The following is a 24,905-nucleotide window of genomic DNA, read 5'->3' as shown; positions in this document are numbered from 1 at the left end:
ATAATCATATTTGTGTCATTTTGTCACAATATGTCGACTAATTCTAATCATATCCTGGATTAAAATGCTGATCCCTTTTCTCATTCCAATGCGGTGAGTAATGGAACAAGAATAAGGATCTGATTTTTAATCAGATTGGTCTACATATTGTGACAAAATGACTTGCTGCAGATGAAATTGTCTGAAGTACCAAAAAGTGCAAAGGTTACCAGAACATGACACCTTACAGGATGCACACGACCTGTTAAGGGATGTTGTGAGATCCTATATATATGAAGAGAAGGGAAGTGAGAACTGGGATCTGCATTTGAATTAGATTGTAAAAGCTATACAGTGGAATTGATGTGGCACTCGCATAATAAACAATAAAATCGATAGGCAATTTTAAAATTGAGAAAAATTAATAAAATACTAGTTCTATTTTTGATCTGGATAGTTGCCTTAACCTACCTATATCAGTGTTTTTCTCCTCTTGAAATATACTGCCAAAACTTGCTTTCCTGAGAGGTTAGATTGATAAAATTCTAACTTCTAAACTTAATTTCAAACTACTACAGTCAAATGTGTTTTTATGAGTTAAAATAGGTCTACTGAACATACATATGAAACCTTCAGTCAGCACCCATGATGTAGAATCATGTTGGAAATGTATAGTGACTGCAGAACTTTATGAAATTTTGAAAAACTTTCTATGATAAGAATTTTTTTCAAAGCAATGTATGAAAGATATTCTTATTTTACAACAATTGTAAAACAAGCTGTAAGCTCATATCAATCAGTCTTGTTGACTTGGATTGAATGTTGTCTTACTGTTGGAGGAAACTGGTGTATCTATGGAAAACCTATATGGTTTGGCAGGTTTGACCATCCATACCATTTAAAGTTTGATAGGGGTAATAACCTAGGTGGAAGGCAATTGTGTTACCACTAAATCCCCCAACTATCCTGAAAATAAATATGTGTAGATTAACATGAAAGTATGGATAACTGAGTTTAGAAAGAGGAGAGTCAATCTTCCATTCATGAAGCAATATATCACTCTTCGTACAGTATCCCTACCATAGTATAGATGTTGATGTAAATTATCATAGCAGTAACATAAGGCTCAGACGCTTCATCATGCCATGCATTATTAATTCCACTGTATATTCAAGCACTATCTAGTTCACCAGTAGTAAATATAATGAGTAATAGAATCTGACAGGTACCTTCAGTGGAGTTCATTCTTGTAAATTTTCTGTTTATATAATTATGTATTTGATTATATGGTGAATGCAAATCAGCAAAACATCTTTATGAACTATTTTTACAATGATGAATTAACAATAAAAAGGAAAAGCTTTATAACATAAGAAGTTTTAAGAATAACTTTGACCTTAAGCAGACCTCTGACCTCTGATCAAATCTTTGACCTCTAAGAGAGTTTATGGATATCTATGACCTTTATCAAATCTTTGACCTCTAAGAGAGTTTATGGATATCTATGACCTTTATCAAATCTTTGACCTCTGAGAGAGTTTATGGATATCTATGACCTTTATCAAATCTTTGACCTCTGAGAGAGTTTATGGATATCTATGACCTTTATCAAATCAATAACCTCTGAGAGAGTTTATGGATATCTATGACCTTTATCAAATCAATGACCTCTGAGAGAGTTTATGGATATCTATGACCTTTATCAAATCAATGACCTCTGAGAGAGTTTATGGATATCTATGACCTTTATCAAATCAATGACCTCTGAGAGAGTTTATGGATATCTATGACCTTTATCAAATCTTTGACCTCTGAGAGAGTTTACAAATATGAACCACCTTTATCAAATCTTTGACATCTGAGAGATCTTCATGAATACCGATGACCTTTATCAATTATTTGACCTTTAACGGAGATTTATAGATATCCAAGTCCTTTATCAAATATCTGACATCTGTTAGAGCTTCATTGATATCTTTGACCTTCAACAATTTTGCTTCAAAAATCTTCATAGATATCAGAACTATTTTTTATTGCTTTACTGGCATCAAAGACCATTAACAAACACAAATTAATTTTTCTAAGTATCTGAGGAATTTTATGAAAGATAATATTGCTGTATTTTGGTATATCTCTGTCTTTATCACTGATAATTGAACCAGTAGTCATTAGGTATTCTGTTGATTTATCAATTTATATATATAACTATGCCAACAATAAATACAATGATAAAAAAATAATCACTTAAAAATCAGGAAATGTTTACAATAAGACGATGATGAAAATAAATGTAAAACCACAAAAGATACCTAGTAAGATTTACACTTTTCTCCTTCCCAAAATTATACACACTATGTATCAGAAAAAAATGAAATTGTACATTTCAGAAATTTTTCGTACATTTCAAATTAAAAATCAAAACTGCAATGTTTATCATCATAGATTCAGAAAACTTACTGAAAAGCATTTCTGTTAAGATTATTAAAATAAATCTGGATAGGGAGGAAGAAAAAAGTAAAAGCGTTCCAAGTTGCGTATGAGGAGTTGGTAAAGAAATGTCTATTAAATGCTTGGACACCTGTCAATTTTGTTTAGGTGTCGACCTCATGGTACAAATTAATAACACAGAAATCAAGAAAGATTCAAATTTAAATATTAAAAAAAAAAAAAAAAAACAACAAAAAACTTGGTATTATACTAACTCATGATCAGTAACTACCAAAAGTAGCTGACATAACAAGACCTGGATTCTACCATCTCCTTCACAACCAATGCAGATTCTATTAGTCTCACCTTTTCCCAGTGTCCAGTTTGGTTGATTCAGACATCTTACTTTCAATGTTCTTCTCTGATTTATTGATCACATCCTTCTTCACCTGATGACGCTGGGACACTGGACCTTTCCTTTTACTATCCAATGCCTTTTTTCCTTTCGGCAATGTCCTTCCCGTAGAATCTGCGGTGCTATCTTCCATTGGTACCATGACAGGTAAGTCCTCAGAGTAATACCCTTTCAATCTTGGACCATGATCACAGTGTGCTATAAATGAATCCAAGAATGATTTCTTCTCGTTGCTGTTTTCGGACACTTTTGAATGATTTACATCCTCATCTAATTCATCATCAGCTTCATCCTCAGAAGAAAATCCTGACGTTCCCATTTTATTTCTTTTTCTTTTCTTAAGAAGTCTTGCCTGAGCAAGGCACACTTTCTGTTTCAACTTGGACTTTGCTACCTTACTTTTCATTGAATATTGGAAGGGATTTGTCCATCGAGGAGTAGGTTTATGGATGTACTTTTTAAAGCTCTCTAAAAATGCTGTTTTACTGTCCACTGTCGCAGAATTTGAGACAATTTGTTTCTCTTTTTCCTCTGGTGTGCCACCTCTTGGGGACATGCCTGGACTAGATAGTGGTGATTTTACATACACAAACTCTTCATCTTCTTCACTGACAATCAAGACAGATTTTTGATCCAAAGTCTCTACATGTGATGACGTATCACCTTCAGTTTCTATTTTATCGAACTTTTTGGAACTGTCATCCATTTGATCAATTGCAGACAACTTTCTTTTTTTTGGTTCTACCACTTTCTCCTGATTAGATTTTGTGTTGATTTTTCTCAAGTCTCTCTTTTCCGGCGTAGAATTACAATTGTTATAATGTTCATTGCTTTTGTGTCTTGTCAGAGGAACACGATTCAATTTCACAACTGCTGATCTTTTACTGCAGTTTTCATGTGCTGTATTAACTCCCTTTCCAACTTCTACCGAATTATTCAGCCTCCTGGATCGGCGAGTTGTAACACTACTTGCTGGGTTATTGCCATCCTTGAAAGAAATATCAAGGCCCTTAACAGAAGTTTCCTTTTCAAGCACATTTTGACCAGTTCTTCCTTCTTTTCTAGCATGTCGAAGCTGGCTCACACAGTCATTCAAATTCTTTTTTGAATCTGATTCTAACTTACATTGATTGCGTGTGACTCGACAACCTTTACTGGGACCAGTTTTGCTTGATGGTAATGTTACTTTGCCTTTAGGTTTAGTGTTTGCATTTTGCTTCTCTGATATCACATGATCAACATTATTGCTTTTTAAACTTGCTCTTCTGGTTAATGTATTACCAGATCTGGTTCTTGTACTCCGACTCTGATCAGACACAGTATTTTGTCCTCTGGCCAACTTTGGTTTCTTGGCTGTACAAGGACTGTCTTGTAATGTTGGAGAAATGTGAGCTGCTACCTGATGACGAGTAACTGGACGATGACATACAGAATCTTCACTTGTCATTGACTCACGGTCTTCACTGAGACCCCTTTTGTTGTAATCTCTCCTTCCTCTTGACAGTGAAGACTTGTCAGTGGCATGAGAACAGTTACTAGCTATATCATCATCATGGTCAAAACTTGATGTTGACAATGAGTCATTGTCACGCCTCCGACTTCTAGTTGTACGCATGTCTAATGTCCCTGGCGACAAAGAACCACTAGGAGATATCATTCCACTGACCAATAATGAATCTTTTTCTCTCGATCGACTTCTTTCTTTCTTTGTAGTCTCTACCTTTAATTCGGGTACATCTATAGCCAGAGGTGGTTGTCCTCTTGCTCGTCGACTTGTACGCATACTTTCAACATGCTGTGATAATGACTTAACTTCAGTCTCCTTAATTGGTGATGGCTCCTTTTGATCAACAGGTTTGTGCAAAGACTGTGCAGATTCTCCCTTCAAACTTGTCTTTGTTTTACTGATTCTGGTGGAGATGTTGTTGATTACTGAACCTTCTCTCCTCAGCCGTCTACTTGTGGAGCAATTCTTCTTCAACATGGCTAAGATCTTGTCCTTATGAACTGGCACATGCTTTGAAAACTTTATGTAAGTTGGAAATGCATCTGAACAGTACCAACAAGCAAATTGAAACTTGCGAGCTGAGCTGTTCCACTTGGATTTACAAGGAGACATGTGAACACGAACAACATGTTGGATGAGCACATAACTGCTTGAGAAGAACTGTCCACATTTCGGACAATGCTGAGGTGATTTCCTCTTTAAGTTACTGTTTGCCATTTGTATTTTGAGGAATTCTGGAACTTCAAACTCATCTTGTGAGAATTTTTTGCCAACCTGAATAACACGTTTCTGCCTCATTGGTGGATCCATAGTGTTACCACCAGCAACGTCCCTTTGGGCTCCCTTCAATTTTGCTGAGGTGTGATTCTGAATTTCTATATCATTGTGTTCCTTCACCTCTGCCTTAAAATCATTCATTTTTGGAGATAATTCTGTACTTGTGATTCTTTCCTCTTTATCCCCGATTTCGATGTCAGCATCATCTTCAGAATGTTCTCCTGTTACCAAAGAGTCATCTCTTGTGGCAACTTTTGGAAATTTTTTGTGTTTTGCATATGTTTTACCATCATACTCTACGGATCTTCCTTCTTGACTCTCTACCATCTGCTTCACTGCTTCCTTTTTGACAACTCTGTTCCTTAGACTATGATAATCCTCATGCCATTTTCTTTGTTCTGTTCTTCTCCTTGCAGGATTAAGCTTGTTAGAGAAAAATTCAAACCCTTTCAGTCTGGATGAGAATTTGGTCTTGTTTCTCAATGACCACTGCTTGGCTGGCAAACTTCGAACAGAGTCTTCCTGTTTAAGTCCCTCTGTTCTTAATATGTCTTCCTCTTTTATATCTACATCTAGTTGATTTTTGGTCTCTTTGAAGATTTCTGATTCCAAATCATCAACACCTAAAGATTTTTTCTCTTCATCCTTCATATGCTCCTTTTCCTGAACCTCATTCTTTTTATCATCGTCTGTATGCTGTTGTCCATTCCCATTCAAGCTCTCAATTATGTCTGATAGTGGCTTAGCTGTGAGTTCTATCTTTCTATCTAATCTCTCCTGCTGTTGTTGGCGACATGACATCACCTTACTACAAAGCCGTGACACATGACTGTGTACATCATCTTTATTAGCGAAGAATTCACCACACATCTGACACATGTATTTGGTGCTGAAACTGAGAGCTTGGATGACATCATCATCTTTACAGCACTCAGAAACATGTGCCTTGATTTCCTCCTTTTTTGAGACTTCTTTCTCACATTTATGGCATGAATAAACAGTACCATATTCAAAGTCTTTCAGGTTTGCTTCCGGGCGACTTATATCCATGGGACGACAGATATTTCGTACATGACATTTCAAACTGTCAACAGACCGAAATGTTTTGGAGCAGATAATGCACTTGTTCACAATAACTTCTTTCTGTTGGGGCGCCTCTGTAGTGTCTACCGTGGGGACAAGCTTCATGGAGCTTTTAGTTTTGGCTTTAATTTCTGGAAGTGCCTGAATTTGAATTCCGGATAAGCCTTTACTGGACAATCGCTTTTTACTTGATTTAAGTGAAGGTGAAATGTGAGAAAAATACTCAAATCTTTTTACATCATTTTCTCTTCTCTGAAGCGGAAGTATCCTTGTTCCAGAATTATCCTCATCCAAAGACTTATGACTTCCACGGCTACTGAGACTACTTCCAACAGATCTGGAGCTGGATTCACTTCCACTACTGTCTTGTCTGGAGAAAACAGGCTTACTTTGGACATGGCCTGGGTCTGATTTGACAGTCTTTTTCTCACCCAGATTGTCAATGAAAGACACAAATGCATTCTCCCATCCCTTGTTAGGATCAGAATCAAGATGATCAGAGTTATTACAGTTTGGTTGATTTTCTGCTGCCATATCTTCTATAGAAGCTCTTCTTTTCATAGAATCTATTGACCCTTCTTCGTCTAGAGGTTTCATTGTTTTCAGAGTATCCTGTGAACTTTTTGTTGTCTGGACTGATAAACCTTGACCATCTCTGAACTCAAATCCAACTGTTGATTCCTGTGTAGGCCGCATGTGCACCTCAGGTTGAGCACTCTCAGCATCAACATCACTTTTCTCTGAGGATTTGTCCTGTTTATCTGATAAATTTGGATTACTATACTCTGATGTCAAGTTATCTACCTGTTGAGTTGGGTCAGCAGGAAAAGGTACCATAGGTGCTGACAACAAGGCAGCTGATTCACCCAAAGCATCGTCCAATGTCAAGACTTTGTCGTCTTTCACGGTATCCTCCCCTGTTTCAAAGTTATCAGCATTAGCACAACTTTGTTTACTGTTCTTTTGAGTATCACCTGTGCCAGAAGTATTGTCAGAAACACAGGTAGACACCATCGTAACATTGTCTGAAACTTTCTCGGCATGTTCTGCACTGGAAGTAACTGTAGATGATGTGGAATCCATCAAATTTCCTTCTTCAATCTTTTTGAACACACCTTGTGATGGCTCTGGTGTGAGAATGTCTTTCCCAGGCTCCCCAGGGTCTTCCTCCCTCATACTAGACAAGTTAGACTCTTTACTTGTCACCATAGAACAGTTGGCTGCCTTAGACTCCACTTTTTCTGGCAGCCTTTCAGTATTTTGCATGCTTGGTACTTTGATCATCGGCATGGCTTCACCTGCAAGATTATCACCTTTGGGAGTTGGCAATATGACATCGCCAGTGACATGGGCCATAGTTCTGAATGGTGTTGAATCAGACACCTGTCCTTCAGATTTCTTGTCATTCTTTACATCAGTGTTGTTTCCCTGGAATTGATCACTTATGAAATTGTCCTTTCCTTCATTACTATGTTGCTTATTGACTACAGAGGCCTGGTTCCTAGCATCACCATCACTGTACATTGTCAGAGTATGTAATTCTGGACTGATTGTGCTGTCAGCTGTTTCTGTAGATATCTTCGATTCCTTTTCAGATGTTTTATCGAAGTCCTCACAGTTAGTTTGTAAAACTTTCTTTTCACTGCTTGTATCTGGAGTAATCACAATGGAATCAATATTATTGACATTTCCGTCCCTCTCGGAGCTAGATGTTAATTCAGAAGTAGTAGCAAGGCTTACAGGTCCTGAATCAGCCTCAGAATACTTAACTGTGTTACCATTTGTTTGGGAGTCAATGCCATTTGATACATCTTTCACACGTCCACAAACACTGGAGTTCTCATTAAGGGAGAATACAACTTCATTTGAAGAAGTATGTGTGCCTGTTGGAGCTTTTTCACTGTTTTGAGGATATGACACTTTAGATGTGCTTGGAACATCATAAATAGTGTTGCAATGCACAGGTAGAGTTAGTTTCGATGATTGTTCATCCTGTCCAGTGTCTGTAGATACACCATGATCAGAGTAACTGGTCACTGCTGGTTCACAACTTTCACCAAAGCGCTGTTGATTCCCTACACCACCACTGATTGTTGCAGAAGGATTATGGTCTATACTAAGCCTTGCTGGACTCCTATTTAACGTAGAAATGAGGTCAGGTTTTTCTACTACCTTCAGTGTTCCCAAAGGCATTTTAGGTATGTTCAATTCATCTGCAGATGATATTGTCTTTGGAATGAATGTTGGTTGTTTTGATCTCATTAATCCCTGAAGATCACTGGCTTTCAAATTTGTTTCAAGTAAAAGTTCAGAACTCTTCCCCTGGTGACTGACCTGGTCTCCAGGTGCAGTTGTTGAAGGAGTCAACAAATTATCTTTTGATGGCGATTTAGGATGCAGAACTTTGGATGGTGGATTGATATGTCCCAAATACTGTAGCTCAAACACTCTTGTAGTTGGTTGATTTGGAGACAGCGTCAGAGATTTTGATCCACTAATTTGAAACTGTGATGGAAAACTAAGTGATGACTGAATTCCAGGGGTACTGGTAGTTTGCATAGCATTGGCAAGCTGATCTATACTTGGCAGCGACTGACTCACAGTCAAAGGTGAACTAACTGGCAAAGTTATGGCAGGAGTGTGCTGTGATTTGACAGATGAGTTTGATGTCATGTTGGTATCATGTACTAAACCTTGCTGGACCTGAGAATGTGGTATCTGTTGATTTCCCACATATGTACCTGCTGTTTGTGATTGATGAAGTGAATTTCCCAAAATCACTTTCTGATTTTGTGACTGCTGAATGGGTTGATTTCCAGATATTTCTGATGGTTGGGTGTCTTGATTTCCAAGTGAAGAAGGAGGAAGACTAGCTTGATTTCCTTCAACCAATGACGGTTCATTTCTTGGTGATGGTGATGGCTGAAGGGGTAGATTTTCAGGTGGAGGTGCTGTTTGAACTGGTTGATTTCCTGCTGGTTGGATGAATAGATTTTCCACACCAACACCATGATTGAATGATTGCTGATTTGCATATGACAGTGTTGATTGAACCAGATTTCCATTTGTTGTTGATAATTGAAGTAACTGATTTCCATTAGATGCTAATGGTTGAACCAATGGACTTACATATGTTGTTGATGTCTGAAGTAGTTGACCGACATTCGTTGTCAATGGTTGAAGTAGTTGATTTCCAACTATTGCTGATTGCATAGCTGATTGACCTACAGGTGTTGTTGAGGCCTGAACCAATTGATTTCCAACTAATGTTGAATGCTGAACTAGTTGGCTGACATCTGTTGTTGATGGTTGAACTAGTTGACTGATATTTGTTGTTGAAGGCTGAATCAGTTGATTTCCAACAATTGTAGATTGTTGAACTATTTGACTGACATGTGTTGCTGACGGTAGAACTAGCTGACTTCCAACCATTGTTGTTGGTTGAACAAGTGGACCGATTTGGGGTATTGATGACTGCACAATTTGATTTCCATGTGTTGATGATTGCTGAACTAGTTGATTTCCAAGTGCTGTTAATGGTTGAACTAGTTGATTTCCAGGTGCTGTTAATGGTTGAACAAGTTGATTTCCATGTGTTGATGATTGCTGAACTAGTTGATTTCCAAGTGCTGTTAATGGTTGAACAAGTTGATTTCCAGATGCTGCTAATTGTTGTACTAGTTGATTTCCATGTGTTGTGAATTGTTGAACTAGTTGATTTCCAGGTGCTGTTGATGTTTGAACTAGTTGATTTCCGCGTGTAGTTGACGTTTGAACTAGTTGATTTCCAAGTGTTGTTGATGGTTGAACTAGTTGATTTGCAGGTGTTGTTAATGGTTGAACTAGTTGATTTGCAGGTGTTGTTAATGGTTGAACTAGCTGATTTCCAGGTGCTGTTAATGGTTGAACCAGCTGATTTGCAGGAGCTGTTAATGGTTGAACCAGCTGATTTGCAGGTGCTTTTGATGTTTGAACTATCTGATTTCCTGGTGTTGTTGACGTTTGAACTATTTGATTTCCAGGTATTGTTAATTGTTGCACTAGTTGATTTCCAGATGCTTTATTTGGTTGAACCAGATGACTGACAGGTGTTGATGAAGATTGCACTGTTTTAACATCACCCTGAACCAAGTTATTTCCACTTGCAGCTGCATACTTTTCTGATTGATTTCCATCATTGATGTCTTTGGCTAACAACTGTTGAAGCTGTTTATTAAGACCTTTCTTTTGTTGTATTTTAGTAACAGTTGGTGACTTTTGTTTCATTTTCTGTCGTTGACTTAACCCTGCCATGATTTTCTGCAGCTGTTCAGGAGTTAAAGATACCATCTTTGGAGTTACTGCAGAAGATGACAAGACCATTGAAGATGTTGATGTGGCATTTGGAGTGACCACAGATGGTGGTGTTCTACTCTGGACAGTAGATGGCACTGAGATGACCATTTCCTGTGTGGACGTAGTAACATGTGTTGACACTTTAGGTTGAGTCTGTACTTTCTTCTTATCATCCTCAGTGCCAGTTTGAAGCCAATCAACAATGCTTTGAAGTTCATCAGCAGAGGGACGTCGAAAGCCCTCAATCTTTGATGCTGCTGGAGACTGTTTCAGAACTGGCTTTTCTTTTGTAAACATATTATAGATGTCTGGTTCAATATGTGTTTGGGTTGAAGGGATGGAACTTTGACTTGTTGTCACCACAGTGTTGGCACCCTGCCCTGGGGATGATGTGGTACTGCTGACTGCTACCACTGCAGAGGAGTAAGGCGGGAATTTGCTGTTGCCCGTAGCCCGAACAGGAATAATACGTGGACGATGATTTGTTTTATCGTTGGTAGTTACTTGGTATGAACTAGCAGTTGGACGGACTGGAGACACGGTTTGGACATTGAGTGGGTTAGTCAAGGGAGGTGCGTTGTTGGAGGCCCCTACAACATTAGATGACAAGAAAGATATGTTTCCATCAGCAGTCTTGTAAGAATGGGCTATAACAGTTCTATTGCTTGATGTCTGAACATTATTACACTGGGAGACAGTCATTTCATTTAACATTGCCTTATCGAGGATCTGTCCTGGGACTAAATTGACAGTTTTCTTGGAAGCTTTAGGTTTTTTGGTTTGTTTACGTGCTAAACCTGAGCTATGTACACTACTGCTATCTCCTGACGTTTGTACCGTCCCTTTAGATACTTCAGACAAAATTGTAGACTGAGGTTTGGGGATGAAACCAAGAACTGATGCTGCAAATGCTGCTTTCGTTGCCTGCATCATATCCTTTGCACTTTGCAGGTTACTGGCTGATTGCACTTCTGGTTTGGATTTTTGAGGGATGTTCTTTGTTGCTCTTAACAGATCTGCAGTACTGTATTGAGTTTGGAAAGGCTTAGGAGTTGCTGGTTTCTGCACTATAGTCAAATTATAATCACGCGCAGCTCTCAACAAATCAGCCGATGTTGGCAAAGACGGCTGAGTAGCAGGTTTTGGATTAGCCATGACAGTTGCAGCAGTAGTAAAATTGGACGAAGTGGAACAAGGCATAATTTTTGTAGCTTCTAATAATTCTCCAATGCTGTGTGGTTGGCGCTTTTTAGGTTTTTGAATTTTTCCTTGAGCTTGAACATGCAATCCTCCATTGGGGTTAGAAGACTGTAGACTTAAGGCAGAGGTATCCCCAATATACAATGTTTGTGGAGAGGCTGCAGGTGCAACAGCAGTACTGACAGTGGAGGACAGAGTGGTTGTACTCTGGTGTGAGCCAACAGTGATGGGCAGCTTTACTAACACAGGTTTACCTAAGCTGTCCACCCCTACAGCCTGACATTTCACATTTGCTACCTGTGTAGGTGTCTTTGGATGGTTGGTGGCAAAACGATTTGATAGTTCGGATCCTGCTGGTGAAATTTGGTCTCTGGCAACAGTAGATGATGACAAAAAGGGTGAACTTGTATCTAATGGTTTTCTTCCTTTGAAATTATATTGATATAATTGTTTATCAAACTCAAATACTGCACTTGCTTTGGAAGGTGTTGCCACTGGTTTAACTGTATGTTGCTTAGCTTTAGCCTCCTCTGACTTTGGTGTTTGAGTACATGATGTTGAACTGGCTGCTGACTTCAATCTGAAGTTTTTATTTTTCATTTTTGGAACACTTTCTTTTGGCAGATAGGATACATTATCGTCACAATAGTACTTGATATTTCCTGGTGAAATATTCATCTCCTTTTTAACCGAAGGCTTTTTTGCTCTAGGTTTTGATTCATCTTTCTTTTTTGGAGGAGTTTTTGGTGGAGTTGTCTCCTCCTTGGTTTCTCCAGAGGATTGGTTTCTCTCTTTCATGAATTTCTGACACACAGGTAAGAGCTCCTTCCATGCCAAGTCTGGATTGAGGTAATAGGGTCTTAGCATATTCAATAACCGTTCTACCTCGTAAAGAGTGGCTGGATTAACCTTGACATCACCCACACAATGAGTCACACTGCTAAACACTTTAATGCAGGCAGCACACTCCTTTTTGGAATGAGTACAGTACTTCCTATTGAACATTCTTTCAACCAGGCACAAGTTCACAAGCGATGCATCAAGGGAAAATGCTGTCAGAGAGCTGATGCGAGATATCTTTGGGTTTAGCCCATTGTAAAGTGCAGACAACTTGCGACAGGTCTGTGCAATGGCCTGTTGTCGTTCTTTTACACCTTCCATGTTTCCCTGCAGCATCTGTTGCTCACAGCATCCCTTGTCTACATTGATGGCATACACACACAGGTCTGTGTACAGTTGGATCATCTCATTGCCACACTGCAATCAACCAATAATTTAAGTTAAATATCTTCATGTATTACAATGATTTCTCATCAACAGGAAAGCGGACTGATCAGGTAAGATAAACTAACACTACTATATCATATTAGGAAACAAAATTCAGAATCCTTGTAAATATTAAAGCAATCTGATACAGAATACAACATGTATTTATTCTCTATGTCTTAACATCACAAAATACTTTACTTAATTGGGTGGCTGTGGATTCAATTTTCTGGGTTTAGCAAAATGCTTGATTCTTTCATTTTATTTTCTTCATTGATTTAGCAAATAATGAACAGCACATCAACCCCATGTTATATGACTAATGAACTATACTTCACTTGGTACATCCAGGTTGGTTTCATAATTTGGTTTCATAATCAGTACATAGTAGATGTAAACATTAGCGACATTTTCCAGACAACAATGGATTTCACAATGAATTTTTCTTCTTTAATTTTCAAATTTGTATGGTACCATTTTATAAGGACTCACACTTTATTTTTCCTTAGAAATATTATAAATTTCCACCATCTTCCTGATTTTTGTTTCTAATCATAATGACGAGTGGATTTTGATTACAATATACTACTGTCATCACTAACATAAAAAATAAACATGATTGCTATTCAGGTCTACCATTTACTTTGTTACTGTCTATAAGAACAAACCACAATTTGTGTTATAAATCATAGCAAGCCAGTTCACAACCATGAGGAACTTGTTCAATTTGTTAGAATTCACCTTGTAGTAGTGGAAAAGTTTAAAATCTAAAAAGATGTGAGTGTAACAGTTTTGGATTCCAATACACCTACTCGATTCAGAGATAAGACACCATGACATCTGAATTACTTTGGGAAGGTGGGTAAAAATTGGTAATATGTCATTTTTTAACACTCACCTCTCTCTGGAGTCCGCTTACAAGCAGTAGGATTTGCTGTGTTGTCAGTGAAAGTTTGGCGATGGCCCACACACTGTCTAAGAACTTTTCCTTGTTGTGGTCCGCAATATACTGGTGCCGAATCCACAATTTCAGCAACTCCTACAAAACAAACATGTATAGATTTCAAGCCTCCAAAAGTGATAAAACTTAATTAAAATATTCCATACCTGATTCATTATTTGTAGTGATTTTCCTCTACATCAAACATTCAGGTTATTCCAGGAAAAATATCAGTGGACTCCAAGTTTTGTGTAAAGGTATCACCCATATATAAGCAATATGCAGAAAACCATTCATAGAAATGAGGTAATGTGTAAGCTGGTAGGCACACTTAAAGGTTTAACTTATCAATGAATTCTTCACATTAACCAAAAAGAGACAACACATTTAAACCTCAGTGTCTTTTCTTACTCATCTGCTGATGAAAAGAGAGGTACATAGGGTTACTTTTATTTACAAGAAATTAAAATGTTGTCATTATAAATTTAAAAAGATGATCTCAAATAACAACACTTGGTATGGCAACAATACATCTGAAAAACCTGGACAGTAAAAACTAATCTAACAGACATGGCTGATAGCAGTCCAACATAAGGAAAACTTTCTCAGTGTCATGACCAGCAATATTTAAAAATGAGTCATGTCAAAATCTCATTCCAAATATTACAATCACAAATTAATGATGTTGAGAGTATTTTTGCCCCAATTCTCCAACAGAAACTAAATGTTCTCTTTCCAAACTGACCCAAACTATTCACTTATAAATCAAATTCATCCTTTATGGGTACTTGCCACCATATTGGTCAGAATTTCATCCATATAAGTAAAGATTAATAAAATTTCTCTTTTGAGTCTGATACTTCCACCTGTAAGAGTGGTAACAGCCTCCATCTATACTATTCCTTTCGTGCTTGACACTTTCTTCCCAAAAGTAAGACAGCAAAAAAAATCTCAAGAAAAAAACTTAAAGATTAGCTCACATTGATACTTCAGTTGTGCTATGTCATCCATTGGTATATCAAGCTAACAAAGCAGCATTTAACATAAATGCTTATACATCTAACGTAAATGAAGAATCACATCACATTGTACTAATGATTCACACTTAATGCAACAATCACTCGACACAAATTTGTGAAGTTCAAATTCCCATCTCTGCAATACTAAGTGGCCACACACCAGTTAACTGGTCTGGTCATTTGATCTGTTATCACACTCTCAATGGCTTTGTGTCTCATAACTTCCCTAATTCTCTGATCGAATCAAATTTAAATCAATTTTTACAAATTATTAAAAATCTTAAGACAGAGATAATACATATGACATCTGAATTAATAGAATCTAGGTTTGTTGATTGTGTGCAGCACATCTGTTCAAGGTATGATCCAGTCTAGTACCTGGAAAATTTGGACAAGTTGGACACTCATTGGTATCTTAACCCTGTGCAGCACTTCTCTTAAGATTTTTTCCAGTCCTGAATGAATCCAAAAATCAACTTACCTGCGTGCAGCACTTTTGTTCAGGTTTGATCCAGTCCTGTACCAGGAAGATTTGGATGAGCCGGACACTTAGTGCCTGGTTACACTCCTTCTGCTCGAGTCGCAGCACCAACTTAACACCATCATGACACACAATCTTCTCACACTAAGGAAACAATTAACACCAAAGAATCTTCTAAGATGTAACAGAATGACCATTCATCACAAAGAAAGATTTTAATTTCGAGGAATAAATATTTACTTAGAATTGCAACAGTATACTGTACATGGGTATTATATTTTATGATTTTTTATGAAAGAAATCACCACCATCAATATAATAGCCATTCACCATAAAATGTAGCACTACCATCCACCCAAATAACTTAACCATTTATCATATATAGTAGTAGAAATCAATCAGCAGCTAGTTGGTTGGTTACAAGTTTTTAATTTTTCCATCTCTATGACTCTCCTTGTTGCTAGGAATTGTCATAGGAACATCCGTGTTCTGGTTACTTAATCAGTTAATAGAACCTTTTTTTTAAACTTAATTGTGTAGTTTGAATAAAGACACATTTATTTTCATCAAATGAGAAGATTGACACATACTGTTTAATTTATTATTCATATTTGTTAAATTGTTTAATTATAGTACTATGTATCATTACAACTATTTGTCCCTACACAGACTCTTTAACAATTTGCACAAAGATTAAGATTGCAATTACTCTATACACTAAGTCAAATTTCAACAGTTGTGACCTACCACTTCCTGTAGCTTGTCCATCTGGTTGAGTTTATGCAGCAGTTTAAGCTGAGTCTCACGAAGATCCATGTCCTTAACAAATACTTCATGTCCCATCAATGTGTTACACAGATTGAGAGCAAATTCTTCACAATTCTCTTGCATCAGCATCTCTACTCGTAGCTTAAGGATCAGCGATGATTCCTTTCCGATGTACGTCTGAACAGCATCTTTAAGATCACAAATTTTACCATTATTGACATAATAAAGGACACTTTGACAGGAGATATTACACTTTTAATATACCCTGCACTTCACAATTGGCGACTAGTAGCAATAGTTTGGTTTGGTTTTATATTACAATGTCCTATCAGGGGTAAATGTTCAAATTAAAGCCGAAAGTGAGGTAGTTTCTAGGGAAACATTAGGAAGGACGAATACCTTTAGAAATGTGAAAAAATTTGAATATCTCAATTTTAGTTGGTACATTTATATTGTACAACATAAATATAAAGAGTCTATTATCAGTGACATAATGATGTTAACTACTACTTACTATATACAGTGAGCCATAAATGAGTTTCAAAACTAATAACTACTGTTATTTATATACAAAGGGCTGTAAATGATTTTCCTTGTCAATCTTACTCCAGTGATGTAAAATAAAAAAAAAAAAATGACAAATTTCATAACCCTCATATGTATTGGAAACTAATCCAAGATTCTGTTTTTTCACATAACTTAAACATTTTTTCAAGCATTAGCGCAAACAGCATTTTGTGTAGTAAAATCTAACTTAGCGTTAAACTGGCATCTGGTTTCTCTTTCATTGGTATTGTTTAAATCAAAATGATAACATGAAACTATGATGTAAGGTTTGAAACAAAGGAAATCCTTGGTCAATCATTTGATATGACACAACACTGATCCTGCATACCATCATCATTATCAGCCTCGCCCGACATGATCTCACTGAGGGTAGGGTCTGTCCAGGGATTCTCCATCAGATGGAGGAGCAGACTGAAGCGGTCAAATCCAGTGGTGACCAACTGCACATGTGTGGCCTTGACTGTTTCGATGAAGTTCTCCTTACTATGGTCATCCTCTGCCAAATTTTGCCACTTAATGTTCAGAACTGTTTTTGCACATTGTCTGTGGATAGATGTAAAGGGTGAATTAAGACTTTGTATGAAAACACTGATTTTTTTATACAAAAAAAATGGAATTCTTTTTCCTTAAAGTGCAACATATGCTTGCTTTTTCTAACTGTCATAACTGACACAAGCAGATTCCACAAATGATTGTGATTTGTTATTACTGTAAATTCCATGGGGGTAGGGAATTTACACTAGCTCTGCAGAAGTAATTTAGTCACCTAAACTTCACCCATGCATATGAATTTGTGATGTATTACATACATAAAAAGTATAAATTAAATTTGTGAAGGTACACTACTCACAAAAGTAACCATTGTGTACAGTTGGCCTCTTGAAATTGCAAAAATTATCTCCCCTCCCCTTGTTAAAATAACCAAATTTAAAGTAATCCACAATGCAATTATTGATTTATATTCAAAATATTATAGGGACAGCTTAAACACAAACTCGGATTACTGATAATTGATCAAAAATTATAAACCAGTTATAGCAGATCACTGATTATGTAAAGACAACCGATACCCAACAAAAGGTATCTACATGACTATCTATACATACAAAAAGATATCCTGGTAAAGTTCATGCCTGGCTGGACATGGTGCCAATGTATTAGCTGTATTGCAAAGTTGTGACAGGGTCATCCATAGTATCACGATTTGGTCAGCATAGTCATGAACTTCAGTCTCCGTCTTTTGAAGGATCTGAGAATGTAAATGAAATAGTACAATGAATCACTGAACAAAATAAAACAATAATATCTAACACTTTGTGTAACACGTCTACAAATCTTGCTCATTACCAGACAATGTCCTATATTTTTGTCAGACAAATGATAACAATGTCATGTTTTCTTTTATAGAACATTTCTAAATATATAAGGTGTAGTACATTTTTGTTGTTAATGGGTTTTTTAACTGGGTACAGCATCCAATGCCTTTTATCTACTGCTCAGCAGTAGATCATAATAAACAATCCAACACAGACAACAACAAAACCAGAGCAGCTGGAATTTATTACAAGTGCTAATGGAGTAGTGCACACAGTAACTCTAGTCGATAACAACAGGTTTCTATTTACATCAACAGTCGGCTTAGGAATGTCAGAAAAAAAAATTCTGAGTTGTTTATAAAGACTGCCATTTACAATTGTATCAGTAGGCCTACATCATTATGTATCAATAGTTTATTGGCAATCGTAATAAGATGTGAAGTCTGTTTTGTTATGACATTAAAGTCTGTTTTGTTATGACATGAAGTCTGTTTTGTAAGGACATGAAGTCTGTTTTGTAAGGACATGAAGTCTGTTTTGTAGGGACATGAAGTCTGTTTTGTAGGGACATGAAGTCTGTTTTGTAAGGACATGAAGTCTGTTTTGTAAGGACAAGAAGTGTGTTTTGTAAGGACATAAAGCGTGTTTTGTAAGGACATGAAGTCTGTTTTGTAAGGACATGAAGTCTGTTTTATAAGGACATGTAGTCTGTTTTGTTATGACATGAAAGTCTGTTTTGTAAGGACAAGAAGTGTGTTTTGTAAGGATATTAAGCGTGTTTTGTAAGGACATGAAGTCTGTTTTTGTAAAGACATAAAGTCTGTTTTGTAAGGACAAGGACATGAAGTCTGTTTTGTAAGGACATGAAGTCTGTTTTTGTAAAGGCATAAAGTCTGTTTTGAAGTCTGTTTTGTAAGGACATGAAGTCTGTTTTTGTAAAGGCATAAAGTCTGTTTTGAAGTCTGTTTTGTAAGGACATGAAGTCTGTTTTTGTAAAGACATAAAGTCTGTTTTGTAAGGACAAGGACATGAAGTCTGTTTTGTAAGGACATGAAGTCTGTTTTTGTAAAGGCATAAAGTCTGTTTTGAAGTCTGTTTTGTAAGGACATGAAGTCTGTTTTTGTAAAGGCATAAAGTCTGTTTTGAAGTCTGTTTTGTAAGGACATGAAGTCTGTTTTTGTAAAGACATAAAGTCTGTTTTGTAAGGACAAGGACATGAAGTCTGTTTTGTAAGGACATCAAGTCAGTTTTGTAAGGACATGAAGTCTGTTTTGTAAGGACATGAAGTCTGTTTTGTAAGGACATTAAGCGTGTTTTGTAAGGACATGTAGTCTGTTTTGTAAGGACATGAAGTCTGTTTTTGTAAAGGCATAAAGTCTGTTTTGAAGTCTGTTTTGTAAGGACATGAAGTCTGTTTTTGTAAAGGCATAAAGTCTGTTTTGAAGTCTGTTTTGTAAGGACATGAAGTCTGTTTTTGTAAAGACATAAAGTCTGTTTTGTAAGGACAAGGACATGAAGTCTGTTTTGTAAGGACATCAAGTCAGTTTTGTAAGGACATGAAGTCTGTTTATGTAAAGGCATAAAGTCTGTTTTGAAGTCTGTTTTGTAAGGACATGAAGTCTGTTTTTGTAAAGGCATAAAGTCTGTTTTGAAGTCTGTTTTGTAAGGACATGAAGTCTGTTTTTGTAAAGACATAAAGTCTGTTTTGTAAGGACAAGGACATGAAGTCTGTTTTGTAAGGACATCAAGTCAGTTTTGTAAGGACATGAAGTCTGTTTTTGTAAAGGCATAAAGTCTGTTTTGTAAGGACATGAAGTCTGTTTTTGTAAAGGCATAAAGTCTGTTTTGAAGTCTGTTTTGTAAGGACATGAAGTCTGTTTTGTAAAGGCATAAATTCTGTTTTGTAAGGACATTTGTCTGTTTTATAAGGACATGAAGTGTGTTTTGTTATGACATAAAGTCTGTATTGTTATGATATGAAGTCTCTTTGTAAGGACACTAACAATGCATTTACATAAACATTAATTTTTTTGATCACATAAACAAGTGAAAACTTTAAATTATAAACACATCTCTGTATGAAATTATGTTATGTGACGATGGTTTAGTAATGGTTTGCCTGTTTGTTGTAGCATTTGAATATACACAACATAACCTTATCTGATGTTCAAAGAAATACAAATCTGGTGACATATTGGTATATGCAGTGTATGCAGTGGGAAAAACCTTCACAGTATGTGGTCAATGTTATTAAATATCATGAAAGGTGGATATATATCTATACTCAGATTCCAACTAAAATTCAGATAATTTTTACCTTGCTAAAAAATGACATCATCTGATAGAATTACATATTTAACATATTTATTGAAGAAATTAGTTATATTGTATCACATTTTTCAATTTCCAAAATTAATTTTAATTTGATTCTAGGGTATGAAAAGGGCATTCATGTCTAGTCGGCAATTCTTAAAAAATAAATCTGAACCTGAATCTAAATTAATGTCAAGGTTCACACATGTAAGTGAGATTGAACCTTGCTAAAACAAATCCACTGTCAAGTCATAAAGTTACCTTGTCATCATTTTGCTATAATAAGCAAAATGGAGTAGAAATACAAGACATGGCTTTAGATATAGAGTTTCGAATAAGAAACCAAAAACTGCTAAAAGATTGTAAAATGGATAAATGTATGCATGTTATAGTGGGTTTCTTAAAAACAATGTGAAAACACCAGTCAGATATTACATTAATTATGTTCAGGCTGTGTCAAGTGGGTTCCAAGTCAAGTTACTTCTGTTAGTGCTATCATGTGAATGATATATATCATTGATCTGTATACATGCACCAGGTATATATTGCAGGATTAAGTTCAACCACTACAGGTGTATTCCCTGTAATCTCCATGTACATGTGGTCACGCATGTGTACATGCATGGTATGCACTACATAAATACAGTTCCTTTAAATAACATTTTTAAAAAATATAATTCAACAACACAGTGGGTCCGCAATATTTAGGGGAGTTCCAATGGAGAAGCAACGGAGCATGACTCACATATAACTACATCCCCAAAAAGCAGACTTACAATTACTGCATACTTTGCCTTCTTATTTTAGAAACTCTTCTCACAAGTTTTAAAAATATGTGCAAAAAAGATAGTTTAAACTGTTCACCTTTTAAAATTGTGCAAAAATTGCATATGAATGAATTATGATATTCTAGACCATTTTAGGTCAATACAATTACCACCTAGTTTGCATAAGTGGCGGTGTGTGTGTACCTCTATATATCAAACAGGAAACCACATATACCATTAGGGAAAATTATTTCTGTACAATGTATGCTAGATTTACAATAGTTTTCAGCCAGGTTATAGCTGTTGTAATTAATGTCAAGAATTTGTGCATTGTTCAAAGAACCTTAAAAGCTTTGATTAAAGGAATTTTCCTTTAGGACAAAAAGAATAAAATATTTCCGGAATTTGAATAATGAACTAACCATTCCTTAAGAAAAAAAAATTGCTTATCGTATCATAGTGTCCATCCTTCTAGGAGGACATCTACTAAATGTCTGTCATCTACTTTAGACATAAAATCTCAGTCTACAATAAATTATTTATATTTATAATTCACAGTATTCAGTATTTTTTATTTGTTTCAAGGTTGCAGTTTATCAGCAGCTTGAAATTTTTATATTTCTCCCATAGAAATTCAAATTAGTTAGCAAGTGTATTCTTAATGAAGAAAAGTTCACAAAGTACTCTCTTCCTGTTCTCGTAGCCACTCTATTCTTGAGAGTATTGACACCCATTCTAACATGAGTTAACATTTTCACAATCTGTTTTGGAGAAAAATACAGTTTTAAGGCAAAGAAAAGAAAAAAACCCACTTGTATAGAATATGTAATAATTTATGCTGCACATGCCAAAACCATAAACATTTGTTGTCATATATGCATTGATGCACATCGCAGCTCATGAGGCCACAAGAAATTTAAATAATATCTACATTTCCACCAAAATGCCTTAACTTCTCATCTAATAAATAGTTTTACTCAATGTTAAAATCGTGTTGGTGTATAGTTGTTGGTTTTCATTTTAAGCCTTAACCGACAGAAGTGATATAGCTTGTAAAAAAACAACACAAGTAAATTATAGTGATTACTAATTTACTAGCTCATTGGCAGAGATTTGAAAAATCATTACATCTACATATATCATCTCATAAGACTAGAAATCATTTGTGGCAAAAAATGTGCAAGTCCTTGGCTTAAGGATGATGAAATTCAATATCCTTGATTAGACTAAGCCATTTTACTTGATATATCAATACATATTTTCATCTTTGAAACCACTGATCAAATTTTATTTAATTAAACTTTTAAAATTTCCATTATTATCATGACAACATGAAAAAATTTAAACAAATATGAAAATTAATTAAATATCCACATGACTCATCAATCATTTATTTAAATAATAAATTGACTTTTCCCCTCTTTATTAAAAATTTGCTCTGTAGTGAAAAAATACTAATCCTATTACACTTTTATCTGATAATAAATGGTATAATTTTGGTAATTCCAACCTTAAACATATATTCCATTCTAACAATGAAAATTAAAAAAAAAACAAATGAATATATTCAGATCAAAATCTGACATAATTAATAAAACGAATGAAAAAGAAATCTTTCTAATTTATTATATGTTTCATGAATGCATACTAATGAATTAAAATTAATATTGATCAGAAGTGAAATCAACATGCACATAAAATCTACAAATGGTTTGCAGCCCTCTGTCCTGTATGAATTCACCAGTGTCGGTTTATAATATGCCTCGCTGTGCCACACAACACCGACCCAGAGTCGGTACAAAACACACATGCATACCACAGCGATATAGAGCACGTCTGTGTGTTGATTCTGTGTGTATCGACGTCTATGTGCTATGTATTGTGTGGGTTCTGTTACGTGCTGCTCATAGCTAGCGTCTGTTTAAAGATTTCCACATCCTCTAATTTCATATCATGTTATAAATTTGTACCAAGAGCCTATATTGCACAAGAATTGTGTTTCTTTTCGAAGAAAAATGTATCGAAGCTGGATGCACATATTATGTAAGATATCTGATGTTACTTTTCACATTTAATTCGTAAATTCGAAGTGCCCCGTGCCCTAATTTCCTTCTACGACAGGACATCGGAAAGATTAACAAAAGTTATACGTTCAATGCCGCATGACAGTGCATTGCGAGAGCCTAATATCCAACATCAATGGCCCATTTAAAAGTATATTTATAGAGGGGACAGATATCGTCCAGTTTTGCATGTCATACGTGCCGAACTGCAAGGCCGCAATGTCATAAAATGTGAGAATGATGGCCGATCTTAGGAGCCCCCTACCTACTTCTGGCGCATGTTACACTTACCTTGTGGAACATTTCACAATACATTGTGGTGGAATAAGCAGGATCGGTATCTCGTCCATTGTATCTGCCGGCAATGTTTTGCAATTCAGAACTGAGAGCCGAAAAATCCATCGCAAACTCAGGTCAACTTGGCGACTACATGTGTACTGCACGTAAACAGTCTTCCATCAATACTTCTCCCGCCCTCAACGGAGCGATCTGAAACTAAGAGCCGACAACTCTTGATGACAAACTCTTTCAGAATTATGCGCTACTACCAACTCATTTGTGTTTGTGATTGTGCGAACGTTGTTTGTATAAGGTTGTGAATGATTAGTGTTTTTGTGTGGTTGGTATTATATAAAACAAAATTATTTGTACATTAAATTGAATTGTAAATTGTATTGTGCTTTGTTACATTTGAGACTATTTTGTAGGCGATAACGTATGATATGTAATTGCCAAATGATTATTTAAAGTTACAGATTAATTATGCCTAAAGAGTGCAATCTATTTATTAGCTTATAATTTATGATGTAGAATGCTTTAAAAATCCCAATTATTTTAGTCAGTAATGACTAGATTTGATAAACATCTTTGCATGGACACCAGTTTTCACAAAAGTTGAAGTTATCACCGATGCGCTTCCATTGTGAATGTGACTTCTAAAAGTAGGTTTGATATAAATTATCTGGGACTTACCTTTCTGTAGAATATGCTCATATCACTTTATATCTATAAATCCTATCAGAATCCTCAGATTATCATGTTGAGAGCGAAAGAAGATCAGATGTCTGCAACGCAGGACACATATCTAACTATATTCCAGCGTATTTCAATAGAAACACAGCAACATTAACTGGACAAAATTTTATATCCCCAAAACATATCAAAATGATCTTGTAATTTTTTTTTTTAAATCCTGTTTCACTCTCGGTCGATTTTTAAAAGTATAGTAACCTCGCTTTCTACATGAGTCAAATTTAATTACTGGTATCAAAATGAGTGACTATATCTTATGAAACCGAAAATAGACATTAATCAATATAGTTACAATGATTTGTACGGGCAGGTATTTCGTTTTGACATAAACCAGTAACGCGATGTTAAAGATAGCATCTATAGCACGCGACTATAATGTTAAGAAAAGAAGTGTTTCAGCCTGTCAGGGTTGATTGCTTGTGATTCAAAATTTCCACTACATGAGCTACAATAATTTGTTACAACCATATCATATTTTTCTACCGCACCGGCAACTGTAGAAGAATCATTATTTTTCTAGCAATAGTGTTATACTTTCTGCAACTTATGATAATATGGACAAAGAAAAAATGATAGATATCCTAACAGGGGTTACTGCACGCACATGGAAATTTTTTTAGCAACAGTAATCGAAATAAGTTGATATACAT

General features: G+C 35.9%; 1 protein-coding gene across 1 annotated transcript in view; it reads right to left on the bottom strand.

The window, feature by feature from the left end:
* The window catches only part of LOC132549268 (uncharacterized), a 29,472-nt gene extending 5,847 nt beyond the window's left edge, over nt 1–23,625 (bottom strand). The window contains exons 1-8 of the mRNA XM_060213185.1: nt 23,515–23,625; nt 17,871–18,013; nt 17,093–17,307; nt 16,177–16,385; nt 15,430–15,573; nt 13,888–14,028; nt 9,417–12,980; nt 2,773–9,110 (exon numbers count right to left, since the gene is read on the bottom strand). Of these exons, the coding sequence (XP_060069168.1) occupies nt 2,773–9,110; nt 9,417–12,980; nt 13,888–14,028; nt 15,430–15,573; nt 16,177–16,385; nt 17,093–17,307; nt 17,871–18,013; nt 23,515–23,625 (10,865 nt within the window). The remainder of the gene's footprint in view (nt 1–2,772; nt 9,111–9,416; nt 12,981–13,887; nt 14,029–15,429; nt 15,574–16,176; nt 16,386–17,092; nt 17,308–17,870; nt 18,014–23,514) is intronic.
* Between the last annotated feature and the right edge of the window lie 1,280 nt (nt 23,626–24,905).

This window comes from Ylistrum balloti, unplaced genomic scaffold (assembly GCF_031769215.1).
Source record: "Ylistrum balloti isolate Yb309-2 unplaced genomic scaffold, AGI_CSIRO_Ybal_v1 Utg370052, whole genome shotgun sequence".
Lineage (NCBI taxonomy): Eukaryota > Metazoa > Mollusca > Bivalvia > Pectinida > Pectinidae > Ylistrum > Ylistrum balloti.
The sequence above is the reverse complement of the archived record's forward strand: the minus strand, read 5'-3'. Positions and strand labels throughout refer to the sequence as shown.